We start from the raw sequence: 22,142 nt of genomic DNA, 5'->3' as shown, positions 1-22,142 counted from the left end.
ATATCAAGCGGGTTGCAGGGAGCCGTTGGATGCTGGTGGCTCGAGATCGTTGTGCTTCGAGGTCTATGCAAGAGGCCTTGTCCAGCAGTAGACGTGTATCAGCTGATAAGGTAAGGTGAGTACCCGGTAGGTACTTGAAAACAGGAGTTTGTGCTCTGTAGCCAAATAGGCTAACAACCACACCATACCCATAACATTACAAAAAAATGGTATTCGGCTGGTGGGAGGCTTCGGCCTTGGCTAGTTACCACCCTACCGACAAAGACGAACCGCCAAGCGATTTAGCGTTCCGGTATGATGTCGTGTAGAAACCGTAAGGTGTGTAGATTTCATCCTACTCTTAACAAGTTAGCCCGCTTCCATCTTAGATTGCATCATTACTTACCATCAGGTGAGATTGTAGTCAAGGGATAACTTGTAGAAAAAAAAACATAGATAAACCGCTAAGCCACTCGCTGTGAGCTTACCTCAGTAGGTATCAACGAGGCAGCTTAGTAAAGAAAGCTAAATAACATAAAATTGAAAATTTTGAAAAACCCCCGAAGTCATCATCACGAAACTATACTATGCACAAAAATTAAGGGAGCAGAAAAAAAATCCAAATTTTTGGGGGATTTTCAACAGGCTGTAACTTATACAAAAATGGTCGTACAGCAAAAAAATAAAAAGCAAATTGTAGCTCTAAGTGTTTAGTTTTTGGATCTGAGTTTGAAAATTTTTTTTTGAAAATATTTTTCGAGTAATCATAAGAAAACCACCGAAAAAAAAATTTTCGAAATTTTTTTGGTTTTTTTTTTAATCTACGGACGTGGAAAAAATTTTTTCGACTCAACCTCCATATGGACCGGATAGCTTGTTTATTCAGATTTAATTTCGTTTTTTTTAAATCTCGATACGAGCATTTCTCGCTGAGATATCGATGTTTGAATGGAAAAAGATCATTTTGTCTTTGATTACCAATATCTCAGCAACCAATGATCGCACAGAATTTTTGAGGTTGGTTTCAATAACTTGAATAAACTCTCTACAAGGATTAGCAATTGAATTTTGAAAAAAAATTTTTTTTTCAATCATTACATGAATTTGAAAAAGCATCCAAAAAAGGGCTTTTGGTCGTTTTTTGGAAAATCAAGCGCCCAATCAAAAATATTGCGGAAACCACTGACGTTAAGTGTGCCTTTTACTGTTCAATATACCCACAAAAACCCTACAAAGTTTCAATTCAATACAGCCAACCGTTTTTTTTTCCCACTTGATCGAATTTTTGAAAAAATTAAAGGAGCAAGAATTTCGCTCTGAAAATGTCATAATTTACGCTTTTGTGCTTGCGCACGTGTATGTGTGTGTTCCACAGTATTTTGTGACTCCAAACTCACTCTCCGAAGATGTATGTGTGTGTGTGTGTGTGTGTGTGTGGAAGTGACGAACCACAGGGTCTCAATCTCTGATAAAACCACACACATACACGTGCGCAAGCACAAAAGCGTAAATTATGACATTTTCAGAACGAAATTCTTGCTCCTTTAATTTTTTCAAAAATTCGATCTAGTGGGAAAAAAAAACGGTTGGCTGGATTGAATTGAAACTTTGTAGGGTTTTTGTGGGTATATTGAACAGTAAAAGGCACACTTAACGTCAGTGGTTTCCGCAATATTTTTGATTGGGCGCTTGATTTTCCAAAAAACGACAAAAAGCCCTTTTTTGGATGCTTTTTCAAATTCATGTAATGATTGAAAAAAAAATTTTTTTTCAAAATTCAATTGCCAATCCTTGTAGAGAATTTATTCAAGTTTTTGAAACCAACCTCAAAATTTCTGTGCGATCATTGGTTGCTGAGATATTGGTAATCAAAGACAAAATGATCTTTTTCTATTCAAACATCGATATCTCAGCGAGAAATGCTCGTATCGAGATTTAAAAAAAACGAAATTAAATCTGAATAAACAAGCTATCCGGTCCATATGGAGGTTGAGTCGAAAAAATTTTTTCCACGTCCGTAGATTAAAAAAAAAACCAAAAAAATTTCGAAATTTTTTTTTTCGGTGGTTTTCTTATGATTACTCGAAAAATATTTTCAAAAAAAAATTTTCAAACTCAGATTCAAAAACTAAACACTTAGAGCTACAATTTGCTTTTTATTTTTTTGCTGTACGACCATTTTTGTATAAGTTACAGCCTGTTGAAAATCCCCCAAAAATTTGGATTTTTTTTCTGCTCCCTTAATTTTTGTGCATAGTATATTAATTACACTCGCGATCAAGTCGTCAATATTATCTTTCAGTGCGCTTTCATTTGAGACGCCACTTCAGTATATTTTTTTTTTTACAAGTTAGCCCTTGACTAGAATGTCACCTGATGGTAAGTGATGATGCAGTCTAAAATGAAAGCGGGCTAACTTATTAGGAGGAGGATGAAAATCCACACCCCTTTCGGTTTCTACACGGCATCGTACCGGAACGCTAAATCGTCTTTGCCGGTAGGGTGGTAACTAGTCACGGCAGAAGCCTCCCACCAGCCAGACCTGGGCTAATTAAGAAATCCTCAAAATCCAGCCGGGGATCGAACCCAGGACCTCCGTCTTGCAAATTCACAGTGAATACCACTGCGCCACGGAGGTCGTCAAAATATATATATTTTTACTTTATACGTATATTTGCAGACATCAGTTATTCTTCCCCACTATCACATACCACAACTTTTAAACGGCTCAACCGATTTTCATCAAGCATGTCTAAGAACACTCGCACATAAGTCACTTTTAATACAAAAAAAAACATACATACAGCCGAACGTAGAACCTCCTCTTTTTGGAAGTCGGTTAAAAAAAAAACTAAATTGAAATCGCTTCATCCGTTCGGGAGATAAGGTCTACGGTGCCATAGACAGACAGACAGACTCGTCGAACTTATAACCCCTCTTTTTTCATCGGGGGCTTAAAACTAGTTTATAGAATTACTAATAGACCCAATTAACATAGGTACATTAAAATGGCGTTAAACCGTAGTCGAAATAAATAAATTTGTCTATAGGCCAGTACTTTAATTTTATTCAGCAATTACTTAGTATCTATTACTAATAGCAAATACTTATCAGTATGGTATATAGTAGCACTTATTCCTAGTAAAAAGGCAATGGTCCAAAATTGTATGGAGCCCAGGATCACTCATTGTACCCTAGCTAAAATAAAAGAAGGTATTTTTTTTTTAACTACTTTTTGATTATACTAATCTACGAATTTACTTTAATTCTTTCAAAATAATATTCATTAACTCCTAAGAAATGCAACACTAATATGGGTAATAATGGCGGATAGATGACGTTTTCAATGCAGTAATCGATTTGACGTTTACTGTCAATTGTCATGCCATAGTTGCTATAAGGGCGCCATCTTGTTATAACTTAAAAACTTGGGTTTTTATTTTATTTCTTTTTTTTGGGTTAGATTTATTCACTTTAATAAATTGTAATAAAATCCTTGTATTTTTAAAATTTTAATGATACGGGGTACAAGAGTGGACCTGAAATGGATTATCTCCTTTCCGTAAAGACTTAAAACTTTATGAACGTTTCACCCGCGTAGTACCTGTTCCAGTGGGGAGTAGATGATAAAATGTAGACAATTTTTTTTATATATAATTGCTTGATTACAATAAAGCCTGATGGAAAGCATTAATGCGGTCTAAGTTGGAGCGCGCTTACCTAGAAAATTACCTATTCACTCTTGCTTTGAAGGTGTTAAATTATAAGTGTCAGGAAACATAAACACTGAAAGGTCATTACATTTTTTGCTGTACGAATTAGATTAAATTTGACGCTCAGCGGTTGAATGATCCCCTGGGGGTGCCTCTACAACGTCTATGTACCTCCTTTGTAAAAATCTGAATGATACAAGAAACCCTCATAACTTGGCGCTGAATTATTCTCCTAGAACTAAATTTAACTTAAAGAATTGTCCTGGGATGTGTATCAAAATATTTAACCGCTTTCCGAATGATATTAAAGCGTTACCTATGGCACAATTTAAAAGAAAATTATACGACTGATTGGTAACCTAATATAATGTCAAAGAACTATTAAAATAATAATTGTAAAAATAATGAATTTTTTGTATTATATTGCAATTGTAACTTTATTTTGTTTTTCATTTAATTTGGACTGTTTCATGACTGTTGGTGTCATTTTTTCTTTTTTGTTTGTAATTTCTTTTAATTTAGTAATTGTGACTACTGTGTTGTTGTGTATTTATCTTTTTCTTAATCATTTATTATTTCATTTATTTTGGTAATTGTGACTGTTTGTATTTTTTTATTTTTCATCATGTATAATATTTGTACACTATTAATTTATTTGAATGTTGTAAAGAACAATAATTCTTGCAAATAAACGACTATTACTATTATTATAAATTCCACTGTATGACACTCATAAGTAACGTGACTTTCTAATTGTATTTTTTTTAAATCAGTTCTGTAGATCCAGAGGTAAAGTTTGTGGTGTAGTAGAGGTAATCTCTATAACTACTGAGCCGGTTCCAAAAATTCTTTTACCATTAAAAAGCTACGTTATTTGTGAGTGTTACAGGCTATATATTTTATCACCGTATTCTGGCAGGCGCAGGAACTACGCGGGAGAAACCACGGGGCGTCTTGAACGGAATGGATGGAATAGAAATAGCAGCCTCTTTCCAGTTAGGCTTAAGGACATAAACCCCCCCCCCCCTTAAAGTCAACATAGTCCAGGTGGGTCCCACCAATGTCTGAAGTCTTCATAAATACTAGTACTTTTCACTAACTCTTCGTCATTAAGCATAGCACAATATCTGCAGAAGTCATCTGTGTCTGGACTATCATATCTGCTGTGGAAGGAATAGTGATTCCTCCATCTAAAATATTCTGCGTACAAATCTGGATTTTGTATGAGATTGTACATTTTATCAGCTAATTTTGCAGGTCCCAGTTCTCTTGCGTCCAAATATGACCCATCTGGCATGAACCTGTAATTAACAAGCTATATTTTAATAGCTAAAATAAAAATATATACCTAAAAGGAAAGTAATGATCTAGTTGGGATCCAGCATATGTAAGGGCCCAAGGCATATTCCGACGTATTATCACATGAGTTTTAGCCGTGTTTTATAATACCTTAATATGAATGATACCTACTCACGAGAGTTTAAATTCTACAATCATTAATTTCTTTAATGCTTCTTTGCCATGGACAACGAGAAGGATAAATAGTAAACTATTATATTATCATCATTATCAACCTATTTTAGCGACCCCCCATCGAAAACACTGTATGGTTTTGCATCACGAGGTATCGGATCCTAGATCAGATTAAACAGTCTGATTGCCAAGGAGTAACTTTAGTAGGTGGCCTGATCTTTGATGATTAGATATCTTAATATACAAATGTGAAAGGAAGGAAAGGAAAAGGAAATTTGGCAGGGAAGTTACATATAGGTACTTGTACATTGTAGACATCCGCTAAGAACGGATTTTTGGGCGAGGGCCGGTTTAAGGAGGTCTAAGACTGTACGAAGTCGTGGACGTGCGCTACTATAATAATAATAGTGATAAGGGATGAATTTATTTAAAAAAAAATGATCGTGCGAATGAAAAAGACATACCAGTACATCTTATAGCGGAACAGAACCTCCGTTTTGAAAGCCATTTAAAAAAACGTAGGCAATAATGCGTACAATTACATATTGTTATCACTCTATTAGTTTTAGGCGTAATTTATATGTAAATGTACGCATACACGTGGATGTATGCGTATTAGTGACATAGCAACATATTTTAATATACGAAAACGGTAACTAAAGTTCAAAACTCACCATTGCGCCTCGTACACGTAACGGAAACGCCTCCCTTAGCGCGCGCGGTCACCAGCAACGCGCCAAAATCACTTCTGTATGTTTTTTCCGATTTTTACGGAAAAATCCCAAAAATGTCCACCAACTCTCGGACATTTGAAGTGTCGTAAAACATTGCTGGCGAGTGACTGGCAGGTCGGCGGGGTGATAAGTATCAATTACGTGTCCGAGGCGTAATAGTAAGTTTTAGGCTTAAAGCACCTTTTGACTTACGACTAATGGACGCCCGCTTCTTTGTCTGATTGGAATTCGGTTTTGAAAAAAAAAATATTATGCTTCCAGAAATCGCATGAAAATTGGTCCATTATCAATGCGTGATCAAACAAAGTGACAAACATATAAAACAGCAATTTGGGGGTATGCATGTTACACATAATACGCACCTCTTCGTTCGTCATCAATCTACCAAGACTGATATTTGATATTAATAATAGGGACAAGTAGCCTGGTCCCATAGCAGACCAATAAAAGTATACTTAACTAAGTCGGCAGCCTATTTTCACTCGCCTCTATTTTGACCCACTACAGCCGTTACTATATAGGAAAGGAATATGAAACTTAAACAACTCAGGCTGCTCCATATACTCCTGTCTTTCAAGTCAAAACTCTATAGGCAGTTTATTTTTATTTTCTTTTTCCGGGAAGCACCAGATTAAGTGCAATTGTGGATTACATTTTACTAAATTTTGTTTTCACACGTAACTCCCGGACTACAGGGACCTCTGTAGATTGGCTAGTTCATTGCGTTTATAAAATAACATATAATTAGAGGAAACAAGCGTGACGGTGTTCACGCTGCCTAACAAAGTACTGAACTGAAGTCATAAAATAACCTCTTATTTATTGTTTCACTATAACAACTTCATACAAATACCTTCTTATTATAATAATACTAGCGGACGCCCGCTAGCCTGACTACTTCGTCCGCTCTAGACCTCTTTAATTCGGCCCTATCGCAAAATCTGTTCTTATTGGATACCTACTAACTATAAACCTCCCTCTCAAATTTCGGCTTTGTACAGCGGTTTTCGAGATTTCGAGACAAATGACCCTCCGAATTTTTATATAAAGATTAACAAATAAAAAGTGATTAAAGTAATTTTAAAATTCAACCTCAAAACGGGCTTTCTATTCTATTCTATTCCATTATATTTACATTATACTTCCGTTCTATTTCCATTCTATTTATATTCAATTTCTGTTCTATTCTATTCGACTTTCCCCACAAACTTTCAACCGCTATTTCACCCTATTCTCTTTTTATTTTAGGGATAAAAAGTAGCATATATATGTTCTGCTCCAAGGTCCCATTTATTATAATATCAAAATTCCTTTTTATCGGTCCAGCCGTTAAGCCGTGAAAAGGTAACAGACAGACAGACAGACTTACTTACTTTCGCATTTATGATATTAGTATAGATTAATAATAAATGTTAATCTATACTAATATTATAAAGCTGAAGAGTTTGTTTGTTTGTTTGTTTGATTGAACGCGCTAAGCTCAGGAACAGGTCCGATTTCAAAAATTCTTTCAGTGTTAGATAGTCCATTTATCGAGGAAGGCTATAGGCTATATATTATCCCCGTATTCTTACGGGAACGGGGACCACGCGGATGAAACCGCGCGGCGTCAGCTAGTATTGAATAATCACCTTGTATAGTTTGCACCACCCAACACAACAGGCACTGTGTCATATTCTAGACCGTACAATACTTTTTCAGTGACATAGTCTTCAGAATTTGAATTCTCGAACGCTAAGTAAAAATAATAATCATCGCTCAACATTCTGTTACAATCGTCTTGATTAACTTGAGAACATTTCAAGGGTCCACATCCACCATACACATCTACCCCTAAATTATATTTTTGAAGCATTGCCTGTAATGTCTTCACAAAATTTCCACGATCGTTATGTGAATAGCAGTTTGAGACGAACCATGCCGCTGCTTTGGTTTTCTTTCTCAATTTCTCTTTTAATTCCTCACTGACTGGCTCCATTTCTGCTAGCTTCAACCATTCCATGTTTATTTTAGGCCCTATTACATTCCCATTTGCATCTCTCACTGCTACATAACCCCATTTTGCGTCAGACACGAGTCTGTACGTCCATGTCCAATTGAAAAAATTGTCAAATCTTTCGGAGCATACTGGATAGTTGTCAGCTGATTCTCTAGTTGCGAACACGAACTTTTGGTGAGGTGATCTCCTCTCTGGTAATTCATTTTTGGCCATTTCTACCACTTCCTGACCAGCGAACGCTATCACGTCAAACTTAGTGTAATCGCCTAGGAAAGTCCTGTTATCGGTTACGTAACAATTTGTGTATTTGCAATTTCTATCAATAAACCCTCTTTGACCTTCACCCATATATATAAATGGATAACTTCGTGCAGGTGTCCATTGTAATATGTATTTTAATTGTGATATAGTATCTGCGTTTGATTTGACTATATCATTGTTGTTATTAAATTTTTGCTGTGTTTTTTCCGTGGTATTATTTTTTTTATTAATTAAAGTAACATTTTTAGTCTTTAAAACGTCTAAAAATAATAACGTTAACATACCGAAGTTCGCGATATAGAAAAAGGTTGCCATAGATATTTTCCTTCTCATTTTAATTTTGAAATTTGAATTTAATTTTGAAATTTTGTACATTTTAAATTTTCTAGCGTCACACTTTTCTTCACAACATATACGTTCGTAAGTGTAGGGACATTTGCTTGACTGATACATAATAATATATATTTTCCTATTAGTTGATAAGTATTAGCCATAGTATTTTTCTATTAGGTGATAAGTAAAATATTACAAAAATACGCAATATTTATTTTACCTATTCGAATAAAGCTCAAAACTCATCTATCGGCGCAGACACGGAGCGGCTACATATCGCCACGAGGCGATAAGTATTCTTTATTTGAAACTCAACGCACATTTACTTACATCTATGATACGTAACATAAACGCGTAGACCTATAGATGAGTTTTGAGTTTTATAGTGCATTAACTCTTAATCACCTTTTTTCACGTGGAGAAAATCCTCATGTATACTTTATCGTCACTGGAAGGCAAGAAAGTTATGTCGGACTTCAACCGACTAAAATTCCACCATATCACTCGTCGCCTGAAGACTGTCACAGGAACGTTTCGTAAGCCACCACCACCAACCTTTAATCACCTACCTTATATTTCAGTGCCGTAATCATCTATATACGGTCTCAAAGACCGCTGATAGATCTGTTTTATACTCTCTTATAACCGAAATCTATACTAATATTATAAAGACCACGCAAATAAACTCCAATCATAGCTCGTTCCATCGCCCGCTGAGTGACTTTGAGCCTTCTATTAAGGCCCATAGTCAGCGACCAAGTCTCGGATCCGTAGGTCATCACTGGCAACACGCACTGATCGAAACACTGAGAAATTTCGGACGAAAACATGTCGCGGAGTTTCCCCAATGCTGCCCAGCCGAGCTGGTTTCGTCGATTCACCTCTTTCTCGAAATTGGACCTACCTAACTGTACAGTGTGTCCTAGGTATATATATTCGTCTACAATTTCGAGCGCAGAGTCTTCAACAATGACTTGGTGGAGCGGTTCATGAGCATTAGTCATAATCTACGTCTTGCTCATGTTCATTTTTAGGCCCACACTTTGAGAAACCCTGCTGAGGTCGTTAAGCATGGTACTAAGGTCATCCAGAGTCTTTGCCATAATGTCTACATCGTCGGCAAACCGTAGTTGAGTGGTGTACTCACCATTGATGTTGATGCCAAATCCGTTCCAGTCTAGAAGCTTAAAGACAGCCTCAGCTTTGACGGTCTCCGTGGCGCAGTGGTATGCGCGGTGGATTTACAAGACGGAGGTCCTATTGAGATTTTCTTAATTTGTCCAGGTCCAGGTCTGGCTGGTGGGAGGCTTCGGCTGTGGCTAGTTACCACCCTACCGGCAAAGACGTACCGTACCGTAGACGACGTAACCGAAAGAGGTGTGGATTTTCATCCTCCTCCTAACAAGTTAGGCCGCTTCCATCTTAGACTGCATCATCACTTACCATCAGGGGAGATTGTAGTCAAGGGTTAACTTGTAAAGAAAAAAAAAGACATCTTCCAATGCAGCGGTAAATAGCTTTGGGGAGATTACATCTCCCTGCCGCACTCCTAGCTGCAATTGGTCTCATAGTCTGAACCTGTATATGTTTCGAATGTGTTTCTGTATGTGTTTCGATTCAGGAATAAGGAGATTTTTTGGGGGTAGGGGGTAAAAATAATCTAAAATATTTGGTATAAAAAAAACTATTCGAAATGTGATCTTTATTTTGAGCACATGAAATATCGACTGTTTTCTATTATTTCCTAAATATCAACATATAGCTGAAACAATTTAACCATTATAGATGATTAGCCGACGCACCGCGGTTTCACCCGTAGTTCCCGTTCCCGTGAGAAAAATGGGGATATAATAAAGCCTACGATACTTACAAATAACGTGACTTTCTAGTAGTAAAAGAATTTTCAAAATTGGTTCGATCCAGATCCAGAGATGACCCCGTACAATACCACCAACTTTACTGTAAAAGTGTAATCTCTGAATCTACTAAACTGATTTTTAAATTCCTTTTTTTATATTTTTTTTAAGAAATTAAATATCACGTGGCTCAATCGGTGAAGGAAAACATCGTGAGGAAACCTGCATACCAGAGAATTATCTTAATTCTCTGCGTGTGTGAAGTCTGCCAATCCGCATTGGGCCAGCGTGGTGGACTATTGGCCTAACCCCTCTCATTCTGAGAGGAGACTCGAGCTCAGCAGTGAGCCGAATATGGGTTGATGACGTGAATGTTAAGTATATATAGGTAGGTAATTACCAATAGAAAGCTATGTCAATTGTAAGTATCACATGTATAAGATAGGCTTTATTTTATATAGATACTATCTGACACCGCGCGGTTTCACCCGCATGGTTCCCGTTCCCGTGGGAATACGGGTATAATATATAATATACGGGTATATTCCTATAACCTTTCTCGATAAATGGGCTATCTAACACTGAATAGTAGATTGTTAACCGAGGGTGGAAAGAATCAATTCCCGAGGTATTCAGACGAGCGTAGCGAGTGCGGCTATAGTCCGAGTAGGAATTGATTCTTTTACCCGTGTTAAACACTCTACTTTTCATTTCAAATATGAGGAAATTTCATTTCGATTAGGAGGAAATTAAAATTATTGTCTATTTATTTGGCCCGCTCTTGGAACGCCGGTAAAGCAGTCGTCAAATTGGACGACTGCTTTACCGACGTTATGACTACTCCCCGCTATGCGGCTCTTTCTAAGGAGAATGACATACGTAAAAATCTCGTTAAATCCTACTCGAAGAACCACTAATGTTATAAAATTCACTTTTCCAAAAAAAAAAAAAATCAAAAAATCATTTACTTATAAAATTACTGGTTCACATTTGTATGGTTTTTAAAATAAACCTTTAGATAGTACTATGCACCTTAAAAACGTCTTGTTTATGTAATCCACCATCTTGGTGATCTTGGGGAGAGAGAAAGAGAGAAAGCCCGAGAAGAAATGAGACGGCAAATAGTCGTTCTGAAATAACTTTAGACAAAATTCAGTTTAGATTTTTTAAATATTATTAAATACTATATATATAATATTTAAAATTAATTGTCATTATATTTTTTAATCATTATCTATTTTTTTTAAACTCCGTCACTGTTATGTAACAAATTAGTATCCCGCCAATTTATGTCGACTTTTCAAATTTTAATAAGGGAACTCAACACGTTATTGTTGCGGCTTATTCCGATTAAGAAGTTTGCGTTAAATTTACACTGGCTGTTTAGAAACTCATATGGCCGTAGCATTTTTTTTATAATTACTTTACTTTTTACATAAAAGTTTTCCTCTAAGAACTTCATTGACGACTGAACAGGCTGTATGGTCAACGATCTTTGCCTGTCCCCGAATTTAGTTGAGGACAAATTAAAAAAAAAAAAACATAAAACTCTTCACAGCTAATGACAGCAGTTCTATTTTTAAAGTTCATTCCGGCCCTTAGGTGGGAAGTAATTTGTATGAGTTATTCCCTCCCTGTGTAGGGAAGCACCATTTTCCACCCAATACTCAGATCAAAACAACACTACTTTCCGAGTATGAGAAATGAAAAGAATTTTTCAAAGCGGACCAGTAGTTCCTGAAATTAGCGCGTTCAATCAATCAAACAAACAAACTTTTCAGCTTTTTAATATTAGTATAGATATAGATATTCATGGGGACGGAAATTACGCAAGTGAAACCGCCAACGTCGGAACTTTAAAAAAAAGACTACATAAAGACGACAGATTAAAAAACCCAAGTATGCATGAAATATTTATTCAGATTAAAGTCTGGAACCACATTAAAGTCTGGAACACGCTGTAGCTACTTATGTAAGTACACACTTGGAACTTGAGCGTTCGTCCTTGACCTACCTGTTGCTCTGTCCGGGACCTCGAACTAATTTAGTCGGCAACTCAAATATTCCGGAACACAATTTTCCCTCCTACGTAACGATTATACGGTACGCTACAGGTATATTACAACTACGTAACCTATAATATACGAGTACGTGATAGCCCAATTGATATACCAAACATCTGCCTTCCATAGCGAAGGTTTGAATCCAGTCCAGGGCATGCACCTCCAACTTTTCAGCATTTTAAGAAATTAAATGTCACGTTTCTCAAACGGTGAACGAAAAACATCGTGAGGAATATATACCTGAGAATTTTCTTAATTTTCTACGCATTGGGTCAGCATGGTGGACTAAGGCTTAACCCCTCTCATTCTGAGAGGAGATTCGTACTTCGCAGTGAGCCTAATATGGGTTGATAATGATGATTAGGGTACATATTAGCCGATACATCGCGTAGTTCCCGTTCCAGTGAAATTACGGGAATAAGTCAGCTTATGACACTCACAAATGACGTGGCGTTATAATGGTAAAAGAATTTTCAAAATTGGTTCAGTAGATACAGAGATCACCCCCTACAACACCTCCAACTTTACCACTTTATAAGATTAGTATACATTAATTATTATATACTTGCCGAATTAATAACCTCCTATTTTCAATCGGTTAAAAATAGACAATAACGACGTTTCATTTGCATACGCAGAATTAGTTTTCCTAACTCCAGAAAAAAGCCATTGTGCATAGAAACCGTGTCAAGCACCGTTGCTTAATGATCGCTGTTTGTTGAGACCAGCTACGAGAAATGGACCTAAGAACAACCCACTACTTCTGCTATCCTTAGCTTATACGTTTTTTTTTTGTTTTATTCTTTACTAGCGGACGCCCGCGACTTCGTACGCGTAAAATTCGATGTCAACTTTACTACTACCTTTACCCTACCCTACCCCAACCCTACCTCTACCCTAGTAGTTCCCGTTCCCATGTGAATATGGGGATCAAACATAGCCTATGACACTCGCAAATAACGTAGCTTTCTATTGGTAAAACAATTTTCCAAATCGGTCCAGTAGATCCAGAGATTACCCCATTTAAAGAATGTTACAAACTTACAAACTTTACCTCTTTACCCTTTACTACAATCTCACCTGATGGTAAGTGATGATGCAGGCTAAGTTGGAAGCGGGCTAACTTGTTAGGAGGAGGATGAAAATCCACACTCCTTTCGGTTTCTACACGACATCGTACCGGAACGCTAAATCGCTTGGCGGTACGTCTTTGTCGGTAGGGTGGTAACTAACCACGGCCGAAACCTCCCACCAGCCAGACCTGGACCAATTAAGAAAACCTCAATCGGCCCAGAATACCACAAACTTTACCTCTAGGTATAATATTAGTATTTAAGTAAATATTAAACGGTATTGTTTACAGTAAACAGTTGAGCCTCAATAGCTCAACAGTAAGAGCCGTCGAACTCACCACGGAGGGGTGGTGGTTCGATCCCCGCCCCGTTGGTCTATTGTCGTACCCACTCCTAGCACAGATATTAAGAAAAAAATAAACGCCTGCCAATTTATTTTTAGCAATACTGCACTTACCGGATTAGCTCGTTACAATATTAAAGGTAAATCTAATAAAGCAGCACTTTCCATACAAAAATTCCACTCGATCATCGAGTACTACGAGTACGTTATTCTATTCTATATAAAATGTAGCAATAGCAATATTAATAGTAAAGAACTAAGCTTTCAACTTCCAACACTTTCAAATAGTTAAACATCAATCTTCCAGTACCGGAATAAGAAAGTTACAAGTTTCAAAGTAGTTTTAGTGGAACCGTTACTTGAATATTAATATAGATGGCTTTTGCTCGAGACTCAAGATTCAAGTTCAGCTTATTTTAATGAAACAAGAAAAAGGAAAACTTGGAAGAAACCCGTAAATACTTAATTTCCCTGTAACAGTTTCGCTTAGAAAATCTCGGCGAATTACCTATTACTTACCTATCTGCGTTTGCTATTCATAACGAAATAGGTATGTCAAAGATTTTAATCTTTTCGTTCAGGTATCTACTTCAAAATAAATTTTATGACAATTACAAAATTCGCCGTCTGCTTATTTTTATGAGAAAACAAGTTATAGCGAATATTAAATTCGAAAAAATCTCAATAGCCTAATTAAGCAGTTGGAAAGACGTTTGCAAGCCTCCGTGCTTCGGAGAATGTCAAAATCAAAATCGAACCGATTTTTATGGGTGAAAAATCTATTTTACAGCGTGACAAAGGTTATATATATTACATTAAGGCACAAGTGCGTAATGAGATACATTACGATATTGAAATTGGTGAAATAATCGATATTTTACGAGCAAATGTGTTATGAATATTGTTTTAAGATAGATACTCGTATCTATAGGTATAAAGTACGCATGTGTAATTGAATAGAAACGAGCACAGAATAACTTGACACCAGTTAAATTGGTTATGACGTAATCGCGCGCCATGTCGTGAGTCGTGATCGGTTATAATTTGCTTATAATGTTTCCATACACTATTTATTATTCATAATTTCATACAGACATTGTCTCTGCGTGAATAACGAGCTCTCGTATACAGTTTGGAATATCTTACATTTATAACTAAAGCCTACTGAGTTCAAATACAATCGCAAACGCTTCGAAATTTAAAAAAAAGCTTTATTATTATTATTATTATTTAGGAGGTGGCCATGCCGATATTTAAATCGATGAGACCGCCTAACGCTCATTATTTACCAAGTTTGTTAATACTTTTATTTCTTTTATTATCATAGTCGTAGTGTTAAGAATTATTAGACATAGTTAACGTCTGGCAATTCTTGTTGACGATATTATTGTTATATATATTATGATTACTTTCTTAGGATACGCATAATGTTAAGTATGTATAAGTTAACTAGTTATTTCCTTCTTTACTTCTTAATAAATATATACATATTTAGGTATATTTGTTGTATAGTAAGAATTACCTATTATATTAGGATAACTAGTTATAAGAGTAGTAGAGACCGTAGATACTAAGCAATTATTACATATAAATAAATAAACCGATTACCCAATAATGTTAAGTATTAATATTATATTGTTATCATTGCCAGATTTCCATAGTCTGTATTATTATCATGTCATGTATTACTGTTTCACTCTTATTGTAATATTGTACTGTTCACACCATATACTTATCTCACTCATACTATAATGCCATCTCTTTCACGAATGTAACTCTGTCTCTTTTCTATATATTTTTATACCTGGAATAAAGATAAGAGAATGCGAGCGCTTCTAATCCAATATAATTCAGCATCCCAATAATATTTCACACACTTCACTCCCGAAGCCTGAAGCGATCGCACCTCTACTTAACAAGATATACGTGTTTTATTTATACGCGTCAATTCCTGTGGTTTGGACTCTCCAAAATCCTCCACACGTAGACAAATTGTGGTATCACACTGACCTCTCATTCTGAGAGGAGACTCGAGCTCAGCAGTGAGCCGAATATTGGTTGATAATGTAAGTATGTATGTACATACTGATGCTGATGTTTGATATCAAATTGCCGGTGGTGTGTGCGTGAAAAATTCATTCAATCACAAAATTCGCCGTCTGCCTACTTTTTGAGAAAACCAGTTATAGCGAATATTAAATTTAAAAAATCTCAATATGCAGCCTCATTATGCAGTTGGGAAGACGTAAGCTAACCTCCGTACTTCGGAAAGCACTTGAAGCTGTCGCTCAAAATCGAATGTCAAAATCAAAATCGAACCGATTTTTATGGGTGAAAAATCTATTTTACAGCGTCGCAATTGCGTTGCAAACATTGTTTCTGCCGTTTAGATGGGGGAAGAAAATGCCGATAAAAAATCAAGTATTTTCAACTATGTGTATGTGCGTGAAAAATTCATTTTCACCCTGATTTTCTGAAACACAGCCCTCATTTGATATTCTGACCTTCAACCCTTGAAGTCGAGGGCGTAATAAAAGGACCTCCAGGGAACGTTTTGTGTTTACAAACATTGTTGTGAATAGAATTTTAAATTTGACCATCCTGTATTGTTTCACAAAAATGTATTCATTACACGTTTTAAGGCAGCGTATACATCGTTGGAGAGTTAATTAGAAAGAGAATAAACATTACGTTTCATAAAAACATACCTATATAATACTAGCGGACGCCCGCGACTTCGTCCGCGTGAACCCCTACCCTACCCCTAACCTAAGTATTCTATATCCGTCTCCTGATTCTAAGCTACCTCTCCATCTATTTTCAGCCAAAACGGTCCAGCCATTCTTGAGTTATAAATAGTGTAACAAACACGACTTTTTTTATATAATAAAGATAACGTTTAATAGAAAGAAAGAATTATTATAACTTATAAAAACCTTTGAATTCATATATTTTAGTTATGTATGTGCAAGATAGTCCACAAATGCAGTCATTTTGACTGGTTTTACTATTGAGCCTTCTGTATACCCTGCCAGCGTATGAAAGTGGTCTATAGTACTAAAGCCTTTTCGGAGTCCGGCTTGTTCGAGTACCTAGTACTTCTAGTGATGACTCTCTAGAAGAATTTGTAAACATGGCTGAACAGCGAGATGAGTCTGTATTTCTTCAGCAAGGTATTGTCACCTTTTAGAAGAACAGAACCATCACACTCCCGTGCCATACCTCATGCCTCGTGCCTTCGTGAATGACGTAATTATACAATCGCTGAAGGACTTTAAGTATTGGTCTTCCACCCGCTTTCAGCAGTTCCGCTTTCCATAGTTCGAAGAGCTGATGAACGTTCGGGTCCCAAGGTGCTGGTATGGCGACTTCGCACTAGAAAGTGCGGTGTTGGTCGACCTCCCACCAGGTTTTGACGGCCTCCGAGGCGCAGTGGTATGCACAGTGGACTTACAAGACGGAGGTCCTGGGTTCGATCCCCGGCTGGACCGATAGAGGTTTTCTTAATTGGTCCAGGTCTGGCTGATGGGAGGCTTTGGCCGTGGCTAGTTACCACCATACCGACAAAGACGTACCGCCAAGCGATTTAGCGTTCCGGTACGACGTCGACCCGAAAGGGGTGTGGATTTCATCCTCCTCCTAACAAGTTAGCCCGATTCTATCTTAGATTGCATCATCACTTACCATAGGGTGAGATTGTAGTCAAGGGCTAACTTGTAAAGAATAAAAAAAAAAGGTGGACTGACGATTTCAAGCGAGTCGTAATGATTCGCTGGATGCAGGTGGCTCAGGATCGTGATGTTTGGAAGTCCCTACAAAAGGCCTATTTCCTGCAGTAGACGTCCATCGGCTGATATTATGGTGATGATGATGATGATGATGCAAGAAATCACACCTAATAAAAGACGTTATATATTTTTATCAGTATCATAATATATATATTTTTTTAAATATCTAACCAAAAGTTCTCGATGTTCAAACATTCTCGTGTAGACCAAGTCTCAAATCATTTTTATTTGCACACACAAAATTTATGATTTGCTTGATTTAGTACGTTCAAATATGTGTGAAATAATATCAGTATATAGTAAATATCATTTACCTTATGATGCTATTGTTTTAGGTGAACTTTCCCCTGAGCCCCGAGGCACTGCCCGTTATTTCATTTACAGCGAGAATTATAATTGAGAGCTATGTTGGAGCTATGGCAATTTATTTGACTTTAGGAGTAAAGGAGATGGTTTAAAATTGTGTGGAGCCCAGGATCAGTCGTTGTACCCTAGCGGAAATAAAAGAAGATATATTTTTTAACTAGTTTTGATTACACAAATCTACGAATTTACTTTAATTCTTCCGAAATAATATTCATTATTTTATTCTGCGACATCTTTTCGTCCGAAATTCCTCAGTGCCTGAAGACGAAAGTCTTCGAACAGCGCGTGTGCCAGTGATGACTTACGGATCCGAGACTTGGTCGCTAACTATGAGCCTTATAAGAAGGCTCAAAGTCACTCAGCGGGCGATGGAGCGTGTTATGCTTGGGGTTTCTCTGCGTGATCGAATCAGAAATGAGGAGATTCGCAGACGAACTAAAGTCATTGACATAGCTCAGCGAGTCGCGAAGCTGAAGTGGCAGTGGGCAGGCCACATAGTTCGAAGAGCCGATGGACGTTGGGATCCCAAGGTGATGGATCAACACAATCAAGCGGGTTGCAGGGAGCCGCTGGATTCTAGCGGCTCGAGACCGTTTTGTTTGGAAGTCCATGCAAGAGGCCTATGTCCAGCAATGGACGTCCATCGGCTGACAATGATGATGATGATGAATATTCATTATCTCTCAAGAAATGCAACATTAATAAGGGTAATAATGGCGGATAGATGACATTTTCAATGCAGTAATCGATTTTACGTTTACTGTCAATTGTCATGTCATAGTTGCTCTATGACAGCTATCTTGATATAACTCAATAACTCCGTTTTTTTATATAGTTACATTTATTCACTTTAATAAATTATAATAAAATCTTTGTATTTTTTAAATTTCAATGATACGGGGTAGAAGAGTGGACCTGAAATGAACCAACTCCTTTATTTAGTCAGACTTATAGTTACATCAGCCATAAGACTTATTTATTAAGTAAATGTCTAAAATTAGAGTGTAATCATCATTGTTGTCAGCCTTTGTAACTAATATGTTGTAAGATACAGAGTTCTGGTCTGTTAAAAGATTTTTTAATTAAAAAAAAAGTAGTTTGTTACACTAGGGATATTCAATTTGAAAATAATAATAAAAAACGTGCATTTTCATTTTAATATTACTATTTTTTGAAGTGATATCAAATGGGAGGGCAAACCGATTCGAAACGTAACACGTTACGTCACCACTCTATCTTCCCTTTCTCTCACGCATACGACAGCTGGTTTAAGTTATCACATCTGTCGAGCGTCCCGAGACGCACATCATTGACAAACCATGTTCGGATCACTGTTGAGCACGAGTCTCCTCTCAAAATGATAGGGGTTAAGCCAATAGTCCACCACGCTAGTCTAATGCGGATTTGACGACTTCACACACGTAGCAGTATACAGATTTCATCACGATTTCCTTCACCGTTTGAGACACGTTATAACTAATTTCTTAAAATTCACATAGCTGAAAAGTTAGAGGTGCATGCTCCGGACTCGAACCTACGCCTAATCGACGGCTAAAGTCATATCCACTTGGCGATCACGGGTCTTCCCGAGACGCACACGTTTTTTGTAATTTTAGCAACTGGGCGTGAAATATCTCTCGCTCTGATGAAGGTCACAATAATCTCGTCCATTTAGCCGATATCCGTTCACTGACGAGCAGCTAGATTGACAATCATCCGTCCAATTCCATATACGAGTGTCCATATATCGCTGATTGGTGTTAAGGCTATCCCCTTGAGCTGTGCTAATCTTACTATCCTACTAATATTATAAACGCGAAAGTTTGTATGGATGTTTGGATGTATGCTTTGATATTTGTTACTCTTTAACGCCGCTACTACTGAAGCGATTTAGCTAAAATTTGGAATGGAAAATGGATTTTATTCTGGATTAACACATAGACTACTTTTTATCCCAAAAAATCCATGGTTTCCCAAGATTTGCGAAAACTGATGATTTTAATGATGTGAATGTTTGTTACTCTTTCACGCCTCGACTACTTAACCGAATTAGCTGAAATTTGGTATTGAGATATATTATAGCATGGATTAACACATAGGCTACTTTTTATACCGGACAAAAATCCATGGTTCTCGAGGGATTAGTGAAAAACTAAATTCCACGCCGACGAAGTCGCAGGTGTCCGCTAGTGGTTAATAATTTCAAATAGATACAAGGGCTAGATGAGAATCAGTATTCATCACTACATAGTATAAAACAAAGTCGCTTTCTCTGTATCTATATCCCTATATCCCTATGTATGCTTAAATCTTTAACGCAACGGATTTTGATGCGGTTTTTTAGGGTTCCGTAGTCCACAAGGAACCCTTATAGTTTCGTCATGTCCGTCAGTCCGTCTATCCGTGGTTTAGCGCAGAGACTATTACTATTAGAAAGCTGTAAGTTAGCATGATTATGTACATTAAAAATGTGAAGTCGTAAAATAAAATCTTAGAAAATATATTTTTAAGTACATGTAAAATGAGGATGAATTTTTTTTGCTTGTTTGGGATGAACTTAATAGGGTATCATTGAATATAGGAACCCTACACTGCACGTGGCCCGAAACGCACTTGGCCGGTTTTTTTTTTAATAGATAGAATGATTGAAGAGGAAGGTTTATATGTATAACTAGCGACCCGTCCCGGCTTCGCACGGGTGCAATGCTGATAGTAAATACATAACAGAAAAACTTTGAACGTTGTATATAAAAACATAGCGGCCCGCTTCGGATTCGCAAGGATATAAATGCGAAAGTTTGTGTGTAAGTGTGTGTATATGTTTGTTCCTCCTTTACGCTACGGCTACTGAAGCGATTTGGCTGAAATTTGGAATGGAAATAGTTTTCACTCTGGGTTACTCATCATACTTATCATCTTCATACTTGGGTTATAGGGTCATACTTAGGCTAAGAGCCTAAGTATGATCCTATAGCCGGCGGTGAAGAGTCGTGATAGCCCAGTGGATATGACCTCTGCCTCCGATTCCGGAGGGTGTGGGTTCGAATCCGGTTCGGGGCATGCACCTCCAACTTTTTAGTTGTGTGCATTTTAAGAAATTAAATATCACGTGTCTCAATCGGTGAAGGAAAACATCGTGTGGAAACCTGCATACCAGAGAATTATCTTAATTCTCTGCGTGTGTGAAGTCTGCCAATTCGCATTAGGCCAGCGTGGTGGACTATTGGCCTTATCCCTCTCATTCTGAGAGGAGACTCGAGCTCAGCAGTGAGCCCAATATGGGTTGATGACGACGACTTAGGCTACTTTTCATCCCGGAAAAATCCATGGTTCCCGAGGGATTTGTGAAAAATTAATTCGATGCGGACGAAGTCGCGGGCGTCCGCTAGTATTTCATATTGTAGGAGTAAAACATGTCAAGTCCTTCGCCCAAGTTCACGTTAAGGCTTGTCGGCTTGATTTTGAACAAAGTTGAACACACAACTTCCGTAGTTCGAAACCATCTCACGAGACTGTAAGCCTTACAACTGCACAAGTTTGCCTCAAACGGCTTCCTGTATTAGCTTCCAAAGATAAATAAAGTTAAACTGTTTAATAAACTGAAGAGACATTTAGTGTTTGTACAAAAAGAGGTTCGAAGATTTTTGTGTGGTGTAAAGTCGCCATTTTGTGTTTTTTTTTCGAAAATGCTGCCGCATGTTGAGACTAAATCATCAATTTAAGATATCAGAGAATTTTGATATCAAATATCGGTTCATCAGCCATAATTATCAACCCATATTTGGCTCACTGCTGACGAGTCTCCTCTTAGAATGAGAGGGGTTAGGCCAAATAGTCTACCACGCGGGCCTAATGCGGATTGGCAGACTTCACACACGCAGAGAATTAAGAAAATTCTCAGGTTTCCTCACGATGTTTTTCCTTCACCGTTTGTGACACGTGATATTTAATTTCTTAAAATGCATTTAACAGACACGTTGGAGGTTGCTGCCCCGGACCGGATTCGAACCTACACCCTCCGGAATCGGAGGCAAAGGTCATATCCACTGGTCTAAAACGGCTTCAAATATCGGTTGATATCATTAAAATCTGATAGTGATCGTTACAGAGTTTAAGCCCGCCAATCCGCAATGATATATCATGTTGAGTATAACAACAATG

At 37.3% G+C, this 22,142-nt stretch overlaps 1 protein-coding gene across 1 annotated transcript; it reads right to left on the bottom strand.

The window, feature by feature from the left end:
- Nucleotides 1–4,725: 4,725 nt before the first annotated feature.
- On the bottom strand, nucleotides 4,726–8,291 carry LOC112053370 (alpha-(1,3)-fucosyltransferase C-like). Its single transcript, XM_024092771.2, has 2 exons — nucleotides 7,531–8,291; nucleotides 4,726–4,993 (listed from the first exon to the last, which is right to left on the bottom strand). Exons 1-2 carry the CDS (start codon nucleotides 8,244–8,246, stop codon nucleotides 4,726–4,728), a joined length of 984 nt encoding a protein of 327 aa, XP_023948539.2. The 5' UTR covers nucleotides 8,247–8,291.
- Between the last annotated feature and the right edge of the window lie 13,851 nt (nucleotides 8,292–22,142).

This window comes from Bicyclus anynana, chromosome 11 (assembly GCF_947172395.1).
Source record: "Bicyclus anynana chromosome 11, ilBicAnyn1.1, whole genome shotgun sequence".
In the NCBI taxonomy this organism is placed as follows: Eukaryota; Metazoa; Arthropoda; class Insecta; order Lepidoptera; family Nymphalidae; genus Bicyclus; species Bicyclus anynana.
The sequence above is the reverse complement of the archived record's forward strand: the minus strand, read 5'-3'. Positions and strand labels throughout refer to the sequence as shown.